The 16623-nt window shown below is 46.1% G+C and overlaps 2 protein-coding genes across 3 annotated transcripts; both read right to left on the bottom strand.

Annotated features, from left to right (window-relative positions):
* Positions 1-71: 71 nt before the first annotated feature.
* LOC306744537 (uncharacterized protein) lies at positions 72-7216 on the bottom strand. 2 transcript variants are annotated; one of them, XR_013771103.1, is made up of 5 exons: positions 7065-7216; positions 3149-4393; positions 2141-2206; positions 1901-1947; positions 72-706 (listed from the first exon to the last, which is right to left on the bottom strand). XR_013771103.1 is itself a non-coding variant. In XM_079227197.1 (4 exons), the coding sequence occupies exons 1-3, from the start codon at positions 7150-7152 to the stop codon at positions 2145-2147; spliced, it is 1395 nt and encodes a 464-aa protein (XP_079083323.1). In that variant the 5' UTR covers positions 7153-7216; the 3' UTR covers positions 72-1947; positions 2141-2144. The 2 variants fall into 2 exon arrangements, 1 of the variants encoding a protein (XP_079083323.1); XM_079227197.1 differs by having other exon boundaries at positions 72-1947.
* Positions 7217-9380: 2164 nt separating this feature from the next.
* Positions 9381-15856, bottom strand: LOC306745012 (matrilin-4-like). The gene is given in 11 exon segments (XM_079227736.1): positions 9381-9638; positions 11071-11163; positions 11489-11641; positions 11717-12158; positions 12162-12185; positions 12189-12334; positions 13448-13570; positions 14539-14661; positions 14787-14909; positions 14993-15565; positions 15728-15856. Coding segments are annotated over 11 exon segments (1977 nt in total). The 5' UTR covers positions 15855-15856; the 3' UTR covers positions 9381-9588.
* Positions 15857-16623: the final 767 nt, after the last annotated feature.

Here is a 16623-nt window from a genome sequence, read left to right as displayed (position 1 = left end):
GCGTATACTATGAGCATAGAATTGATCAATTATATTATATATAATTTTTAGGTTCATACTTGTGTTTTTTATGTTCACATGTATTAATGTTCATAAAACACTTTATTTTTCTGAATACATCTGTCTGAAATGCTCCGTTTTAGCACCTGTCCCTTTAAGACGTATTAGCTCGCTGAATTGTCTTATGATCAAGGAGGCAACACACAAAAAATCTAACTGGGTTGTCAAGTTTGTATCACTGTGATAGGGTGATGTGTGCATGTTTTAAAAAATGAAACATGGTGGTTTGCATAACTAAAACAGTCTCATTTCATTTTGAAAAGCACATGCAGTAGTGAGTCAAACTTTATTCTGTACACTAGGTTAGCAGAATCATAGACAAAGATCAGGAAATGAATATATTACAGAGAAAGAAAAGGAGGAAATGAAGGATATCAGACATCACATTTTGTTCCCACGTCGTCCATCACACCCTCCACAGTTGAAATCATTTTCTAACAACGTTACACTTCAATGACATAGCATGTATAACTAAAAATCCCGTCCACTAGGTAATCCCCTACAGAAGCAGAGAGGCCGTGCTTGCAATAGTTATCTCAGAGAAAACGAGATAATCTTCCAGTTATCAAAAGGAAACAGTTATTACTGTCTTTCTGTTCCAGAGAGCGTTCAGGTCAGTCAACATTTAGAGCGAAGAGTAGCCCGGCTGCAAATAAATAAGGTAAAGCATTAATTTAATCACACATAGTTGAGTTCCCCATAATTATTTTGTGACATCAAGAAAAAGGTTTTCTCGCAATAAATCATCTCGTTATCTCGAGAGATCTGCCTTTATTATTTTCATCATAAGAGAACAAGCTTTGTAATCTCACGATAACTAAATAATGAGCTCGTAATCTGGAGATAAATGGTATTTATTGATAACTAAGCAAAAGAGCGAGATCTATGCAGCGTGCATGTGACATCAGGCTGCCAGGCCCGAGGAGGCCTCTGACTTCAGAGCTCCTGTATGGTCAGGACTCTGAACGTCTGCCGGCTACAGAGCAGCAGCACGGAGCGGCTTCATGGAACAGCCAAACGACTCTTCCTCGTCTGCATCCTCAACCTCCCAGGGACTCCTGCTGCTACTCAACTTTTGCATAATGCATCTTATCTGCATTTTTTTTTCCTTCCCAATGCAAAAAAAAAAACTAAACAAGTTTGAATTCAGGATCTTACCTTCGAATTTGAAGTAATATAAAAAAATATTTACGGAAACATGTTTTTGATATGGTCGTGCTTATCAGTATTGCACTGGACACTGTCACTGTTACTCAACATTTAGTACCGTCACTCTTGATTAAATGAAGGCTGCAATTAAAAAACACCAGACAAAAACGTGGATTTATGGCAGAATTTAGACTTCACACATACAAATGTAATCTGTGAAAATGTGATCCTTTAAAATCTGTTTTATGCAGGTGATTAAAAACTGAAGATGGCAGTGTAAAGCCCACCTGTGTGCTGTTTGGTGTTGCCATCTTTACTCAAACTACTTGCATCATTTTATTCACAGTTGTGTTTGGCTTTTATTCCTCAGAAGCAGCTGTTAAATACACATGTATTCACTTCCTTCCCCTAGTTCATCACACTGTCACAAGAGTTCACAGTATTGCACCCATCAACATTTTCTTTGCACAGGCCTGTGTGTGTGTGTGTGTGTGTGTGTGTGTGTGTGTGGGCCTGTGTGTGCAGGCACTTAAGGTCTCCATAGAAAAAGAAAGGTTTGTATTTACAAATGTAGAAAACGGACATGTTATAATTAAGGCACGGTGCATATTAATGCATCTGGGGAACAGTTTGGTGAGCGCTGGTGATGGTGCTGAAGAATGCAGTGTTTATGACTTTCTTGCTCCCGTACAATGGTAGTTTGTGGTGTTTTCTGTTATTTTGGTGGAATTCTTCTCTCTGAAAGAAGATAGTTTGATAGAGTTAGCGAACAATCATCAAATCATACATACAACACAATTCACCTGGTTTTCACACCCCCACAAAAGAGTTATTTATGGGGACTGTCCATTCAAAGGAGACGACTCAGCGCACTAGTCAGAGTGGCTCCTGCAGTATGTAGTAGTAGGTTTAGGTGTGGAGGTGCTCTTACCGACTCACTCCTCCTTGTTGGTATTTTCGCTCTCCGTACCCTGAGGGGCCTCAGCTGAAGACGCCACTGCACACAAGAAGTCAATGCGTTGAGCTTGTTAAACACGTGACCTCACCAGCACCAACTGTAAAAACACGGCTACTGAACACGGCACTACAAAGAGAAGTGGAAGAGCTAACATTCCTTTTTTTAGCCATCTGGTTCTGCTAAACTGGTTTACCAGTGATTTACCTTGTTTTCTGAGCACACAGCATAACACACGGAAAGAGAGAGAGAGAGAGAGAAAAAGAGAGAGAGAGCGCGCTCATGAACACTGCCTGGAGGGGCGTCTCTGCCCTAAAAGTACAGCGTGTTCTCTGAGTTAAGAGTGGGGTGCAGGAGGTGCTGTGCATTTAGTACGCAACATGCACAGTGACACACTGATATTTAATTGTTTCTTTACTTTCCCAGATAATCCCTGTGCTTCAGGGCTGAGGGAACAAACAGCAGCATCACAGCATACTCTGAATGAAGTGGACCAGTGTAATGATGTAACGTGAATGAGTCTCTGAGCAGAACCACAAGCAGAAACTCTTCACGTTGTGCGACGCCTGGAATGCAGTCGGGCTCGCGGAGCATTCTTGCGTCGCCTTAAGTCATAAAGGGTTATAATGAGAAGCAGAGTCGGTTCACAATGAGCGAGACTGGATCCGTTGTGCCGGCAACATGCTCCCTCCTGTTATAATCGACACGCTCAAGAAAGAAAGAAAGAAAGAAAGAAAGAAAGAAAGAAAGGCACGCACGCAACACACTCGCTCACTCACTCACAGAGAGAGAGAGAGAGAGAGTCTGTGTGTTCCGCGAGCCAGAACTCATCCCTAACAAATGCAGCCACCTTCCATTGGAATCCTTTGTAGAATACAAATGAAAATCAGATTGAAATCACTAGTAGCTACATACAATCTACGCATCTCTCCATTATTGTTGTAAAAAGAGAGCAATACAGTGGTATTAGTCAGAGTTTCATACCTTCAGGTGAGGGCTCCGGGGCCGGTGCTGAGGGTGCTTCAGAAACCGTCGGTAGTGGCGCTGGAGCTTCGGCCTCCTGGACCGGCTCAGCAGCAGCTTCAGCCCCTGGAGCGGGAGCAGGGGTGGCTTCTGTGGGGCAGGGTGCCTCTGCTGGTGGGGCGGTCACTGCAGGGGCGGCAGAAGGTGCCGTCGCCTCCTCAGCAGCAGCCTCGGCAGTGACTGGAGACAATGGAGGCATCTCTGGAATTGTTGCTGCAGCAATCTTTGTATCTATCAGAAGCTGTGCTGCCTCTATGGGGGCTGAGGATTCAGCCTCATCCAGTACTACAGCTTCACCTGGTGCTACAGCTTCACCTGGGGCTGCACTTTCTACTGGTGCTACAGCTTCACCCGGGACTGAAGCTTTACCTGGGGATGCAGCATCACCTGCTACTACACTTTCTACTGGGACTGCAGCTTCACCTGGGACTGCAGCTTCACCTGGGACTGCACTTTCTACTGGGACTACAGCTTCACCTGGAGCTGCAGCATCACCTGCTGCTGAAGCCTCACTTTCTCCTGGGGCCGAAGCTTCACCTGGTTCTGAGGATTCACACGGTGTTGTCGAGACCGTAGCTGGTGCAGCATTGTCAGTTGGAGCCTCTGCCTCCACAGCGGCGACCACTTCAGCGGCGACCACTTCAGCGGCGACCACTTCAGCGGGGACCACTTCAGCGGGGACCTCGGCCGCCACAGCCGCTGCAGCCTCTTCCACGATCACTGGAGCCTCCACTGGCTCAGATACAACAGGTTCAGCCACAGGGGTGGCAACTTCAGGGGAGGCCTCCGCCTGCACAGGGGTCATCTCCTCAACAACAGCAGGGGCCTCTGCCTGTACAACAGATTCAACAGCAGGGGCCTCTGCCTGCACAACAGATTCAACAGCCTCCTCTGTGGCCTCAACAAGGGCTTCGACCTCGGCCACTACCGTTTCTACAGGGACAGCTTCCTCCACAGGCTGCAGGGCCTCCACCTCTGCCGCCACAGCTTCAGTAGCGACTTCATCTGGAGCGGCAGCCTCTGCAGGGCTGCCCAGGAGGTCCTCCCCAGAGCCGAGATCCTCCTGGACCTCCAGGGCTACCAACACGGCCTCCGCCTCATCATCGGCTCCCCGTTGGAGATCGTCCGGCAGGGCCGTCTGCACAGGCAGCTGCATCTGGTCCTCAATGGTATGTGCATCCTCCGCGATGATGCCGTTTCTGACTCCTGTCATCACAGGGAAGAGAAGCCCAAGGGAAGCTTGATTAGGATTTACAAGTGGCAAGCATGTGGTCTTTTGTGCTACCCTGTTAATCTGTCACATGTAAAGAAGATTCATGATTTGATTGAGCTTGAAACTTCTTGTGGGGTGGGGGTCCTTGAGATAATCTATGCATTGAATGGTTTTGTTAATACAAACATTTGCCATGAAATCCTATCTGCGTCATTCAACCAAGAGCCATCTGCTATAATGCAGGGTGTTATGGATGTTCCTGTTTGTTCTTGTCTTGATTAAATACAATGTGCTCATTTATGGCTTAAAAATGATGATCTGCTAATAAAACAAATCAATACAACGGCTTAACTCAACATGGAAGGGCGAGGAATCAGGAATAAGCAATAAGGCACACAGTCTGTGTTCTAGAAAAAACTTCCTTTCATTTCCGCAGTTGGAAATGTGATTTATTGAAGCCTGCGTTTGACTAAAGCCCAAAGTCTCTCTGAGGAAATGAAACACACGTGACGATGGCTTTGCTGCCTTGGAAGAGACACCCTACCTCAAAACCTCTGCTCTTAGAACGGTGTGCCCTCAGGGGGAAAAACAGTGGATTAGGAACAATACTGGGACTGGATATTTGAATCAAATGTCAGGAACTGGGACGCACATCTGAGTGACAGGAACAGCCCAGCAGAAGAATCACAGTTAACTACTTTACAAGAACAACTGGCTGCACTTTGTTCACAAACGAGAGAAACCAGAATGGGCTGAGGGAGCAGCGTGGGAGGACAGTTTGGAGGCCGCAGCCTCCTGATGCTATTCGTCTGTCAGAGGTGGTAAAAGGAGCCGGGAGTGATGGGTGGAAGGGAATGTGACGGCCTGGTGACTCGGGCGAGAGCCAGTGGGAGAGCGCGTCGCACGGAAAACAAGTGTGAAGTGAAATATGTTGAATAATACGCTGTTTTCAGACGCCTCAGTGTTTTTACAACCTTTAAAATATAATGGCCTTTTGGAGAAACATGCTCTCCATCAGTGTGTCACTCTTTAAGCAGAGATCAACCTCACACACAGACTCCCGCCAGACCACGCAAAGCTGCTGTCCGGCACAGCGCACACAGAACCGACTGTTGGAAAGCCTGTTTGGGTCGAGGCGGAGACGGCCTCTCCCGGCATGGATGACTCGCGTGTCAACATGATTTAGCAGCCAGAGATGACGGAGATCCCAGTCAAAACAGTGCACAGAGGAAGGGGGACAGACAGGCGGGGGGCTTTGGTTGGCATACAGCTGGTTTTGTTAGACACAGTGTACGCTGTACGGTTTAAAACCTCCACCCACATTTAGAGGAGCCTGCCTGGGCAAATAACTGCTTCTCTTGTCTGGGTGATGTAAGAGCCTGGAGAGGGTCGAGCTCCTCCAGGTGACCGAAGCCGGCTGGAGCGAGACAAAGCCCTGACACACGCATCACACGCTGACGCAATGGGAGATGGACGCGAATACAGAGGAAGTACACCAGGTGTCATGAGTACACGACACTTAAGTAGGCTTTGCTCATTCGCTCTCTTTCTGCAGACAGTAAAAGTTACATCTTTTCTTCATTCAAAACAAAGGAACGCTTTCTAACAAGGAGAGGGACTGTCGTAAGTATGTGGGGAGATGGAGTGAGGACGTACTGTACATGCAGTCGTGCCAGGCATGACACAGCCATGTGTCAGTGGGATGAACCCATGAATTAACAATCATGGTCTGTGTCGGGCTGCTCGGCGGGCGTGTGCACAGGCAGAGTCCATGTGAGCGGAGCCAAGGAGCGTGACTGCATGTTTAGATGCTAAAAACTCCCCATGCAGAGGAATTTCAGGGGAGCCTGAAAGCATTCAGGCATCTCCCCTTTCCTTTGCAACCAGACATCCACTTTGTGTGCATTTATGCATAAGTGTGTGTGTGTGTGTGCGTGTGTGCGTGTGTACGCAATCTTTTGGGTCACATCCCTTTGATCTCGTCAAGTTGTTGTGTTTTGCGTGTGAAACGCAGCTACTCATGTGACTACTGTATGTGGCAGAAAACAGGTTGGGTTGCAACTCTTGCCTCAGGCTGCAGGACCTCTAAAAAAAAGAAAGAAACTCCCAGCAGGCTTTGGGAGCATGCAGTCTTAGATACCGTCCAGGTTGACCTACATGCAAACGCTCAATTATGTGTGGCCCGAGGTTGAGAATTCAAACATGAACATACAATTTTTTATTAAAAAAAACTAATTTCATCAATTAATTAATTGATTTTTTTGTTTGTCAACACACTTTTTACAGACATCAAACTAGATGTGGCCAACTGACTTAATACATAGACGCCCCTTCAGGATGGGCTTTCTGTAGCCCTATAGGAGGGGGGCAGCAGAGGAGAGTGAGAAAGCACAAAGTGTTCCAGAGCGCGCGCGCGCACGCGCACACACACACACACACACACACACACACACACACACACACACACACACACACTAGACCCAATTCTAAATATTCATCCTCCCTTTTTATTGCACTTTTTTTTATGTCTATCGTTAAATGTTTATTGTTAAATGTTAAATGTTATGCACCTTCCGCCAGGACAAATATCCTTGCACGTGTAAACATACTTGGCAATAAATGGTTCTGTATACACGACAGATACATATACATTTAACTACTCACCCACGGTGTCGCCATTGCTCTCCTCGGGCTTCGTCCCGGGTCTCTTCTCCTGGTCCACGGTCTGCGCGCTGGATGAGGAGCAGCCCATGGTGGGGTCAGGAGTTGGGACGAACAAAAACAAAGGAACTTGGAGCTTCTACAGCAGCGTCCCGCCGCTCTCTAGTTAGAGACAGAGAGCGTGTGGCAGTGTGGGTCGCTAGGAGTATCCGGGTACCATTATCACTCCCAGTGCCCCCCAGCAGAAAGCAGCTCTACATGAATGTTCTCTGCCTCGCGCTCTCACAGGCACACTGTTCCTACGGGAGGGGGCGGGCAGACGCGTGTGTGTGTGAAGTGTGTGTCCTCCCTCTTTGTGGGCGTGTCCCATCCGGAAGGAAGGCTCCACCTGCTGGATTTTGACAGTGCTCCAATCCGTTCTGCGCATGTGCGGGGGGGGGGGGGGGGGGGGCGACCCTGCCTCTGATAGGCTACAGCCTGCTTAGCGCTGATGTTAGCTATGATGCTAACCAAAGGACTGAACAATATAATAACTAGAACATTCCGCAATGCATTTTGATTGTGTGGCTGCTACTGCTGTAAGTCGTTGCAATATACACGCCAGTTTAAAAGGTACTCAAGGCACTTTACATGGTAAATACAAACAATAGAAGCAACAACAAAACAAGAAAGATGACAGTAGTACCAGCAGTAAGTTATTGAGGTTATTGAGCTACATTATATATCCACCAATATTACCAGTAGTAAGATGTGTTATTGAGGACATTACAGTGTTATCGGCTACACCGTCAATCTGATGTACTGCGCTGCATCACTTGTCAGTTTTAGACATCACGTTATTGAATGTCCTCCATAAGATCGAGTCATATATGGATAACGTTTACTTAAGCAATAAGGTACGAGAGGCAGTACTGTGTCATGCAATAATGTACTGTTCAAGGGAGTTGTTAGGCCCGCCGCGCAGCGGAGGGCCGGCAAACCCTTGAACTGTACATTATTGTAGACACAGTACTGCCTCTCGTACCTTATTGCTTTTATAGCACGGGTACCTGCGACTTTATAAATAGTAATAGTAAGCTCCCTTTCAGCACAAAATAGTTGTAGCCACCAAACGTTGTGTATCGCATTTCAGCGACAGAGAAAATAGTCCCGGGACGCACAGGACGCACATATGGGACTATAAAACTGACCAGGCCGGTTGGAAGCAGGTGGAGGATGACACGCAGCCACCGATGTAAAGAAGTGCTCTCGCTGCTTCTGTCCGTCTTTTCTTCGTCATTTTTCTCCTCCATGATGTTTAGAGAACTTGCTTCGCGTCGGGAAATTACCGACGTAATTATCTCTCACTAGAAATTATCATGATTTTGTGGTCAAACCATTTTTCCCATTTTTGGGGTTCAGAATAGCCTCCTATTAATCTCTGCAGCAATAAAGTGACTGCCTGGAGCCTGCACAAGGAAATCATTTCTGTTAAAATGCAATTTGGTTTTAGGAGGAGATTGCAAGGCTTGCTGAAAAAGCATGCTTGCCCGAGTAGAAGATCAATAACTTTCATGCAACTGAAGACAGAGAAAATACACTATTCAAAAGTCATTATTACACACAAATATAAATATTACTTCATGAAATCTGGTGTAATCAAGTCAAAAAAACTGGTATTATGAAATAGCTTGTTCAGAAGCTACAACCCACAGAAGAGGACCTGATTGGGAGTGAGGTGACTCCCTGAGGCAGAGCTGGAACCAAAGCTCTCCTACCACACCTGTGGAGTTAAGCTGATGACGGCTCAGGATCCACTGGGAAAGCAAAGTGCTTTGTCATCTAAAGAGACTTGTTTGTACTCATTACGTTCGGAAAGAGATGCCATTTTTGTTTCTGTGTTCAGCAACTAGCCATGATGAACACATGAATATTTCTTATTTAAATCAGTATGTCCTCAAATTTGTTTTCCTTCCTCAGTACAACGAGCTGCTGGACGGCGGGTTTAGAAACGCTAGCTCATTCTTTATGGACCTCTTACTGAAGTAGACCTATTTTCATCTGAATCCAAACTCAGAAGTCTGGCTTTTTCACCTCAAATGCCACTGAGCAACTTTCATGTAAATGACGTTGTATCTGGTTTTATATTTTTCACATCCATGAGTAGCACAGTGGTTCTATTTTTAGTGTCTGAGTCAGTGAAGGTATCCTGTTATACTGGTTTGCAGTTTTATTGCTGACTGAACAGCTTTCATTTAGTTGTGTGACAATTATTAGACTTTTTCTCTACAGTGATCATAAAAAAGAAAAAAAAGAAACGTACATAAGACATGTGAAGTGTAAAATGTTTATTTGTTTGTTTACTGTACAAAGTTATTAATTTCATAATTTGGCATTATATGACAAAGAACACTACAGACAAAATATACTTTGTGTTGTATAGAGAGAAGTGTATAAATAGCTTCAGTAGAAAGCATCGCATGCTTTCAGTGTAGAGCAGGATGAAAGGGACCCTGTGGATGCTGCTCTGCAGGTCTGGGGAGGCGAGTCATTTGTGTTGATTCTCGAGTGTGTCCAGCTTCTTTGTCATGGCTTCAAGTAGGCAAAGTTAAGGAAAGATGCAGGAACAGATGAAAACACATCCTACCAAGTGTTATAATTGCTTTCCACCATAGGTCAGCTTTATTTTAAAGATAAATTACAATGTCATACACATTTTCTGAAATCAAGTTTCATACACATGTTCTGACCCCACAAAGCAACTAGGGACATGTGACTGGGTTGCATGTCCCTAGTTGCATGGTTGGGTGTGCCTCCCAAAATAATGTCATTTTTAAAACCTTAATTTTGACAATAGATGATGTTCTAAGTCACAAGTTAGTTAGAAGAGGGAACAAAATCTATATTTATAACTTTTTTTATAATGCTATAATAATACTTTTAGTTTATATTGTAAAAAAACAAAAGCCCACAACAACGATGTGCAGGCTCTATTTTCTTGGTTGCCCGCAGCATCACTGCATATTCAGGCAGTTGGAGCTTACTTTGGACGACAGTAACGTTTGCCAATTTATTTATTAGTTTAATCACAAAGACGTGATGCGGTGCAGTTTCTGTGAGCGTATGAACACGAGGATTGGTGGAGGAATACGCTGCTGAAATGCTGATGTCTCCTCCTTTGTCACTTGTCAATCTCAGCATGTTCATTAATGCCTGCAGCTCCATTCGTGAGCTGAACCCCAGTCAGGAGTCTGTGAGAGCCGCATGACTTTGCCCTGTTGAATGTGTTGGAAGTGACGTGTTTGTCATGGACATTGAAAATACAGGCAGATCAAACCCTTGGTGCCTGACTTGGTCCCTCACAACAATTCTTATAAACTCGAAGCTCCTTTTTCTCATTTTCCGAAAATGAGAGAAGTGTGTTTTTTCAAAACTAAAACTGTGCTATCTCCTCATCCACAAGGTCAATTTAATTAATTTAAATTGCTAAAGTACGTATCCCTTGTGAGAAGAAAAAATCGTTACGTTTTAATATTTCCGTAAGCTCCCTACATGACTACTAAAACCTTCATAAAAACCCTTACAACGAATTTTAGTCAAAGACACATCCCTGTAACCATACGGGCCTGTGGGAGTCTAATACATCAATAGATGACCAGTATTAGTGTCTCCACATTGCGAAGCTAGACCAGAGTTTTTTTGGGCGTTCCAAAAACAAGGTTTTTGGACTGAATATGCTTCCTAGCATGTCAATGCTTGTGTTTATTGTGTTTATTATTGTTTATTATTTGGATGCTTTAGGTCTTAATCTTTCTAAGGATGTGCAGTATTACTCTGTGGGTTGATGGGAAGGCATAGATGGGAAAATAAATTTAAACATATATATTTTTTTTAAAAGCAAGGAGTTGCGGATTCGTTAAAGATCAAGGACAATAGGGTCTGGTATTCATATCGTGGTCATATGAGCTGTAGAACTCTATATATAGTATATATATATATATATATAGTCCAGGTATTTGGAAAAGGATATTATTCTGCGCCAGCTTCCTCAGCTTTTCTGTGACCTGTGTTTGAAACATGATGACGCTCTCACACTCGCACGGGTTTTCCCCGGGTGGTTTGTCTGCGGGGACAGGAGACGTGAGATGAGAAGATCTCCTGCTTGGATCAGTTTGTCTTTTCTCTCTCTTACCCTTCTTGCTCACCCTATCTCCTCTAATCTGTCCCTTCCTTTCCCTGCCTGTACAGAATGTAGTGCATGTGGGGGAGTGCACATGATTGCAGAGCAAAAACTGATGAGTTATGCGTCATGGATAATAGTGCTGCTGCCTCTAATTGCTTGTTGCTCGATTTAAATGGAGGAAGCGGTGCTACTTCTAACCGGACACCCTTGAGCACCTTAACTCTGATGGTGGGTCCATGCTCCTTTTGTCAAACTGCTACAGTACCTTTACATATCCTGGACTTGAGCTTCTTTGTAATCTCTCCCATTTTCTCAAAATCTTCAGCATAGTAGAGGTGCTTCTCATCGGGCTCTGAAGCGATTTCTCTCAGCTCCTGTTCAATGGCCTTGCCAACGCCCAGAGCATACAGCGTGACCCCTGAAAGAGAGGAAACAGAGTAATGACAGGAAAAAAGGAGCGCGGCTAAGAACAGTGTGGTGCATCTGAGGGTACCAGAGTTCTTGGCTTTATCAGCCCATCCGGACACGTCGTCCTGCGCCCTCCCGTCAGTGAACACGATGCCGACGCGGGGCACGTTCGGCCTGGCTCCCTCTTTGGCCGAGAAGCTGGACTCAAACATGTGGCGCAAGGCGGAGCCCGTCATGGAGCCTGTCCCCATGTACTGCATCCGGGACACGGCCTGCTTGACGCTGCGCGCCACGCTGTACTGGCCCAGGGTGAACTCCGTGCGCACCTTGGTGGAGTACTGGAGCAGGCCGACGTGCACGCCCATCCGGGAAATGTCCAGCGAGTCCACGATGACGTTCACAAACTGCTTGACCAGTTCGAAGTTGGCAGGGCCCAGACTCTTAGAGCCATCGATTACGAAAACCAGATCCATGACTCCATCGCCACACTCCGGCTCTGTGAGGAACAAGGACACGGAGCTTGTGTTTTATGTATGTTTACTCAGCAGAAGGTCTCAATGAAAGGAAGCTGACGTCATACTCTTGCAGCTCTTCCCATCTTCAGCCAGCATGAACCCATCAAAACATCTGCAGATGTAGGAGTCAGTGGTGCTGACGCACTGGTGCTCACAGCCATGGGCCACAGTCCGACACGCATCCAGACCTGGAAGACAGCATCGGTACGATAAGGCTGCGGCACATTAAGGAGTCTGAACCATTCATTTTCATAATGAGATATATTGTGATTCAATTTACAATTTGTGATCACATAAAATGGCATGTTGCTGTAACTGTAAGGTGTCTGTGGAATCATGTGTCATACCTTCTGATAAAGGTGCAATATCCCCACATGACTTTCTTCCACCTCTCAAAATGTGCTCTATTCCCATATGACTCTTCCATTTTTCCTCTTCTCACAAACCAGGAACAGCACTCAGGACTAGCCTATTTATTACTGTTATTTAACACTTTTTAAAAACTTTATCTAATACCTTTCTTGTACATACTACCACCTTTTGTACATATACCACTGTATTATACATACGGTGGTATATGTTTTCGTATATATAAATCATATATGTTTTCATATTTTATATTTTTTCTCTTTCTTATTATAGTGTGTTTTTATTTCCTAAACTGTTGACTCAATGCCAGTGAGAACCCTGCACAAAAAATTCCAATGTGTCTGGACTGTTGGTCTGGGCACAAATGGCAAAATAAAAACCTTGAACCTTGAACCTGTCTTCTGTTAAAGAGGAGGAGGCCACTAATAACTATCTGAGGACATGAATGCTTCATAAACACAGAATATCCCCTTAATCCGGATGAGGAGAGACTTCATGACTGGTTCAAAATTCATCCAAAAATGATGCAACACATCAATACCGGAGGAGCGGACGAACAGTCTTAGGAATAATGAAAACATGCTGATGAGAGATCATGCTCTGAATTTTCTTCATTTTGCCTCACGCAAATATCAATTCGGTCTCGTTCATCCGACAAATGAGTCATTAAGACGTTAGGCTCCTCTTCACTTTTCTGCAGTTTGATATGAATTCAAATAGATTCATAAAAAGGTGAATCAGAAGCATGAAGACAGAAAACATGTCCCATCAGATCGCTGTGTTTAAATACCTTTTGGCTGCAGTTCACTTCATACTCAAGCTGACGCCTGGACTCACTTTGACACGTTTTCCCGTCGGGTCAGAGGGAGAATCCATCTCTGCATCTGCACACGCACACATCACCCGTGCTAATAAGCCGCACTCACACTCACCCTTGCACGTTTTCCCGTCAGGCCCGAGTGTGTAGCCGGTCCTGCATCTACACACACAGGCGTCTTCTGTACTGGCGAACTCCTGCTCACAGCCGTGGGTGCCATCGGCACAGTGATCCACCTCTGGGTGACAACAACAGAGATTGAACAACAACAGAGGGCGACACATGACGGTAGAAGACAGAAAGCCGAACGCAGCCGGAAGTCGAGTCAGTACACACTGCAGCCATGATTCCCAAGGTCACAGAGGTCGATTCTGAGGAGGATGAACTTTCAGTTAATGCTAAAATACTAGTCATTACAAGGATAATAAGCAGTAATTACTACCGTAGAATATATAGTTATTATGACATGTTTTCTGTATGCATAAGAGAGGTCGTCTGCATACAGCTCAACACATGTATACCTAATATACAGCAACAGACCAAGAGAGAGGATACTATAATTCATTCATCAAAAATCTAAATCCACTCTCATGAAAGACTGGTAAAGGTGTAGACTAGTGAAACCCCGGACGGGAAAGATCAAATAACGTTCGTGTTTGGACTCGGGGATCCTACGCCAGCCTGGAAACACCTCCACATCTCAGCTGCTGCTCTGATGATCGCTAAAGCACACTTCCTTCAGGAAGCCCCCCCACCTGCTCTCTGCTAACGTCGCCCCGGGGAGCAAAGAGGGATGTTTTCCAACAGTGGGAGGAGGGACGTCACTGTGGGGAGAAAGCTGGCTCTCATTTGGATTGGAGGTCCACCAAAATGACTTCACACCAAGGTTTTATTAACGTCCCCGGCTATCACGCCCTCCTTAAGGCGGTGCTGTTACCCACTCAGAGAAAGCATTGTAGAAAATATCGTGAGAAGATCATGCTGATGTTGGTTTTATAACTCAGTATTATGGTGATTTAAGTCACATGACTGATGGACTGTGAGGAAGAAACAACAGAACCCTCAGATCTTGTTATGTGTGCATTCTCAAAATTAGACATTTACACTGAAACTGATTTGAAAATAACCACACTCCAGATGGTGAAGCTAGTGGAGGAGGAGCTTAGGGTCACTAGTAGTGATGCAGGAAGAGAAGTGCATCATTACTGTCGCACGCCTTCAGGTCCACGTTGAGTTGATATCCTGGGCGGCAGCGGCACTCGTAGCCTTCAGGTTGGTTGGCACAGATGTGTCCACAGCCGTGGTCCGTCACAGCACACCTGTCCTCAGCTACAGAGACAGGGGAGGGAAGAGCAAAGAGCTGAAAGACGCCGAAACTCTGCAGAGCTGACGGACATTGTCTGTTCATTGTCTCTTTTTAAAGAGCAGATTAGAAGAGAGACAAGTTCCTCCACCTGTGCATGTCTTGCCATCGGGGTTGAGGGTGAAGCCCTGCCTGCACTTGCACCTATATGAGGCGGGGCTGCTCACACAGATATGCTGGCACTGGTGCTCCACCACCTCACACATCTCTGAGCCTGCAACGCACCGACGCTCAGATTACAGGGGTGCAAACACGTACACACGTGTGAATGATCATGAAATAAGTGCCATTCGTCACCTCCGCAAAACTTGGCCTGGAACACGGAGATGAGGGTTTCTATCTGGCTAAAGTTGGCCACCAGGTGCACATGCTCAGAGTGCGGTTCGCTCCCGATGGCCTTCAGCGTGTTCATGTCCACTCGGCCCACCCCGACGGCAAAGATCTGGATGCCGGCCTCCCTCGCCTGAGCCGCGATCTCCTCCACCGTGTCCTGAGGCCGCCCGTCAGTCACGACCATGGCGATGCGCGGGATGAGCAGGGACGCTGGCCGCGCGCCCTCCTCCTCAGTGAAGGCCGTCTCCATGGTGTACTGGAGGGCCAGGCCGGTCATCGTCCCCGTGGCGAGGTGCTGCATGCTCCTCACCGCCTGCTCCACCTGCGCCTTGGTGGTGTAGGCGTTGAGGGAGAACTCGGGCTGGACCACGCTGCCGTACTGCAGCAGGCCGACCCGCGTGGCGGCGGGGCCCACCTGGAGGAACTGAAGCAAGTTGACGATGAAGGCCTTGACCTTCTCGTAGTCGTTGGGGCGGATGCTTCGGGAGCTGTCGATGACAAAGACGAAATCCAGCGGCATTGCTTTGCAGGCGTTCTCTGTGATCAAGGACACGGAGGGTTTGCGATCAGGAAAACACGCGCTCCAAACTAACAGCTCAGTTTGGGGAAATATCATTTGGGAAAAATGTCTGACTTTATATCTTCGACAGAAAATGCAGTTGGCTAAACCCACATATTGGTCACCCACTGATGACTTACCCACTGGTTTGGTTTGGACACTGGTCTCATTGGGACTTCTGACCCCGATGGGTCTGGGATGCCGTCTGTCCAGTCGGACCGCGTTACAGCACAACAGGCAGAAGAGGCAGAGGGCCAGGGACCTCATTGTGACACCTGCAGGGGAGAGAGAGAGAGAGAGAGAGACCAGAGACCAGAGACCAGAGCCAGACCTGATACAAACACTCCCACAATGCAGTGCAAGCAGAGAACAGGCCTGCATGGAAAGACAGAGAGAGAGAGAGAGAGAGAGAGAGAGAGAGAGGCAATAAGGCAGGAGGGAAACCAGAACATTTGTTATTTTCATCACATCATTTTCTTTTTGAAAATGTCCAATCTACATCCACATTTGGTTCAGCATAAACACAGCGTCAGTCAATCCTGTCAGATAGCTGATGGTTATCATGACATTTAGAGAACACTATTAGTAAAAAGAGGCATTTTCATAGTCGATGGCGCTAAAATAAATCATGTTGCTGGATCACCGCCGAAAGGTGAATGCTATTCAAATTTGCAGGATTGTGTAAAGTTGTGCAGATGTCATCTTAATCTCGCAATAAATAGCTTGGCCAGTCGATGGCAACGAGGCTGCATCCAGAGTTTGGAAGCCAAATGGCATGTGGGAGGAATGGAAAAGAAAAGTTTGATGAAATACAGAAATCTCTCGTGTGAAATAACCTTTCCAACTTTGTTGCGTAGGAGCTGCTTGAGATACGTTACCATGGGTCAGGAATCCATAAAAAGATAATGGACTTTACAAATGGCCACATGGTGGTGCTATTTACATGACCCATTCCTCAACACACCACATTCCCCTGAAATCTGTTCATTATTTGTGTAAATCTGCCTCTAGCCATGCAGGTCTGAGAACATAACCT

This window comes from Taurulus bubalis (genome assembly GCF_910589615.1).
Source record: "Taurulus bubalis genome assembly, chromosome: 12".
Taxonomy (NCBI): domain Eukaryota; kingdom Metazoa; phylum Chordata; class Actinopteri; order Perciformes; family Cottidae; genus Taurulus; species Taurulus bubalis.
The sequence above is the reverse complement of the archived record's forward strand: the minus strand, read 5'-3'. Positions and strand labels throughout refer to the sequence as shown.

Bases quoted from the DNA above. Each gene is read 5' to 3' on its own strand.
- LOC306744537 (XM_079227197.1), bottom strand. From the start codon at position 7,152: ATGGGCTGCTCCTCATCCAGCGCGCAGACCGTGGACCAGGAGAAGAGA. The intron at 4,394-7,064 runs GTGAGTAGTTAA...CTGTGATGACAG, and splicing joins GAGCAATGGCGACACCGTGG to GAGTCAGAAACGGCATCATC. The intron at 2,207-3,148 runs GTATGAAACTCT...TCTTGTGTGCAG, and splicing joins CCCGGAGCCCTCACCTGAAG to TGGCGTCTTCAGCTGAGGCC.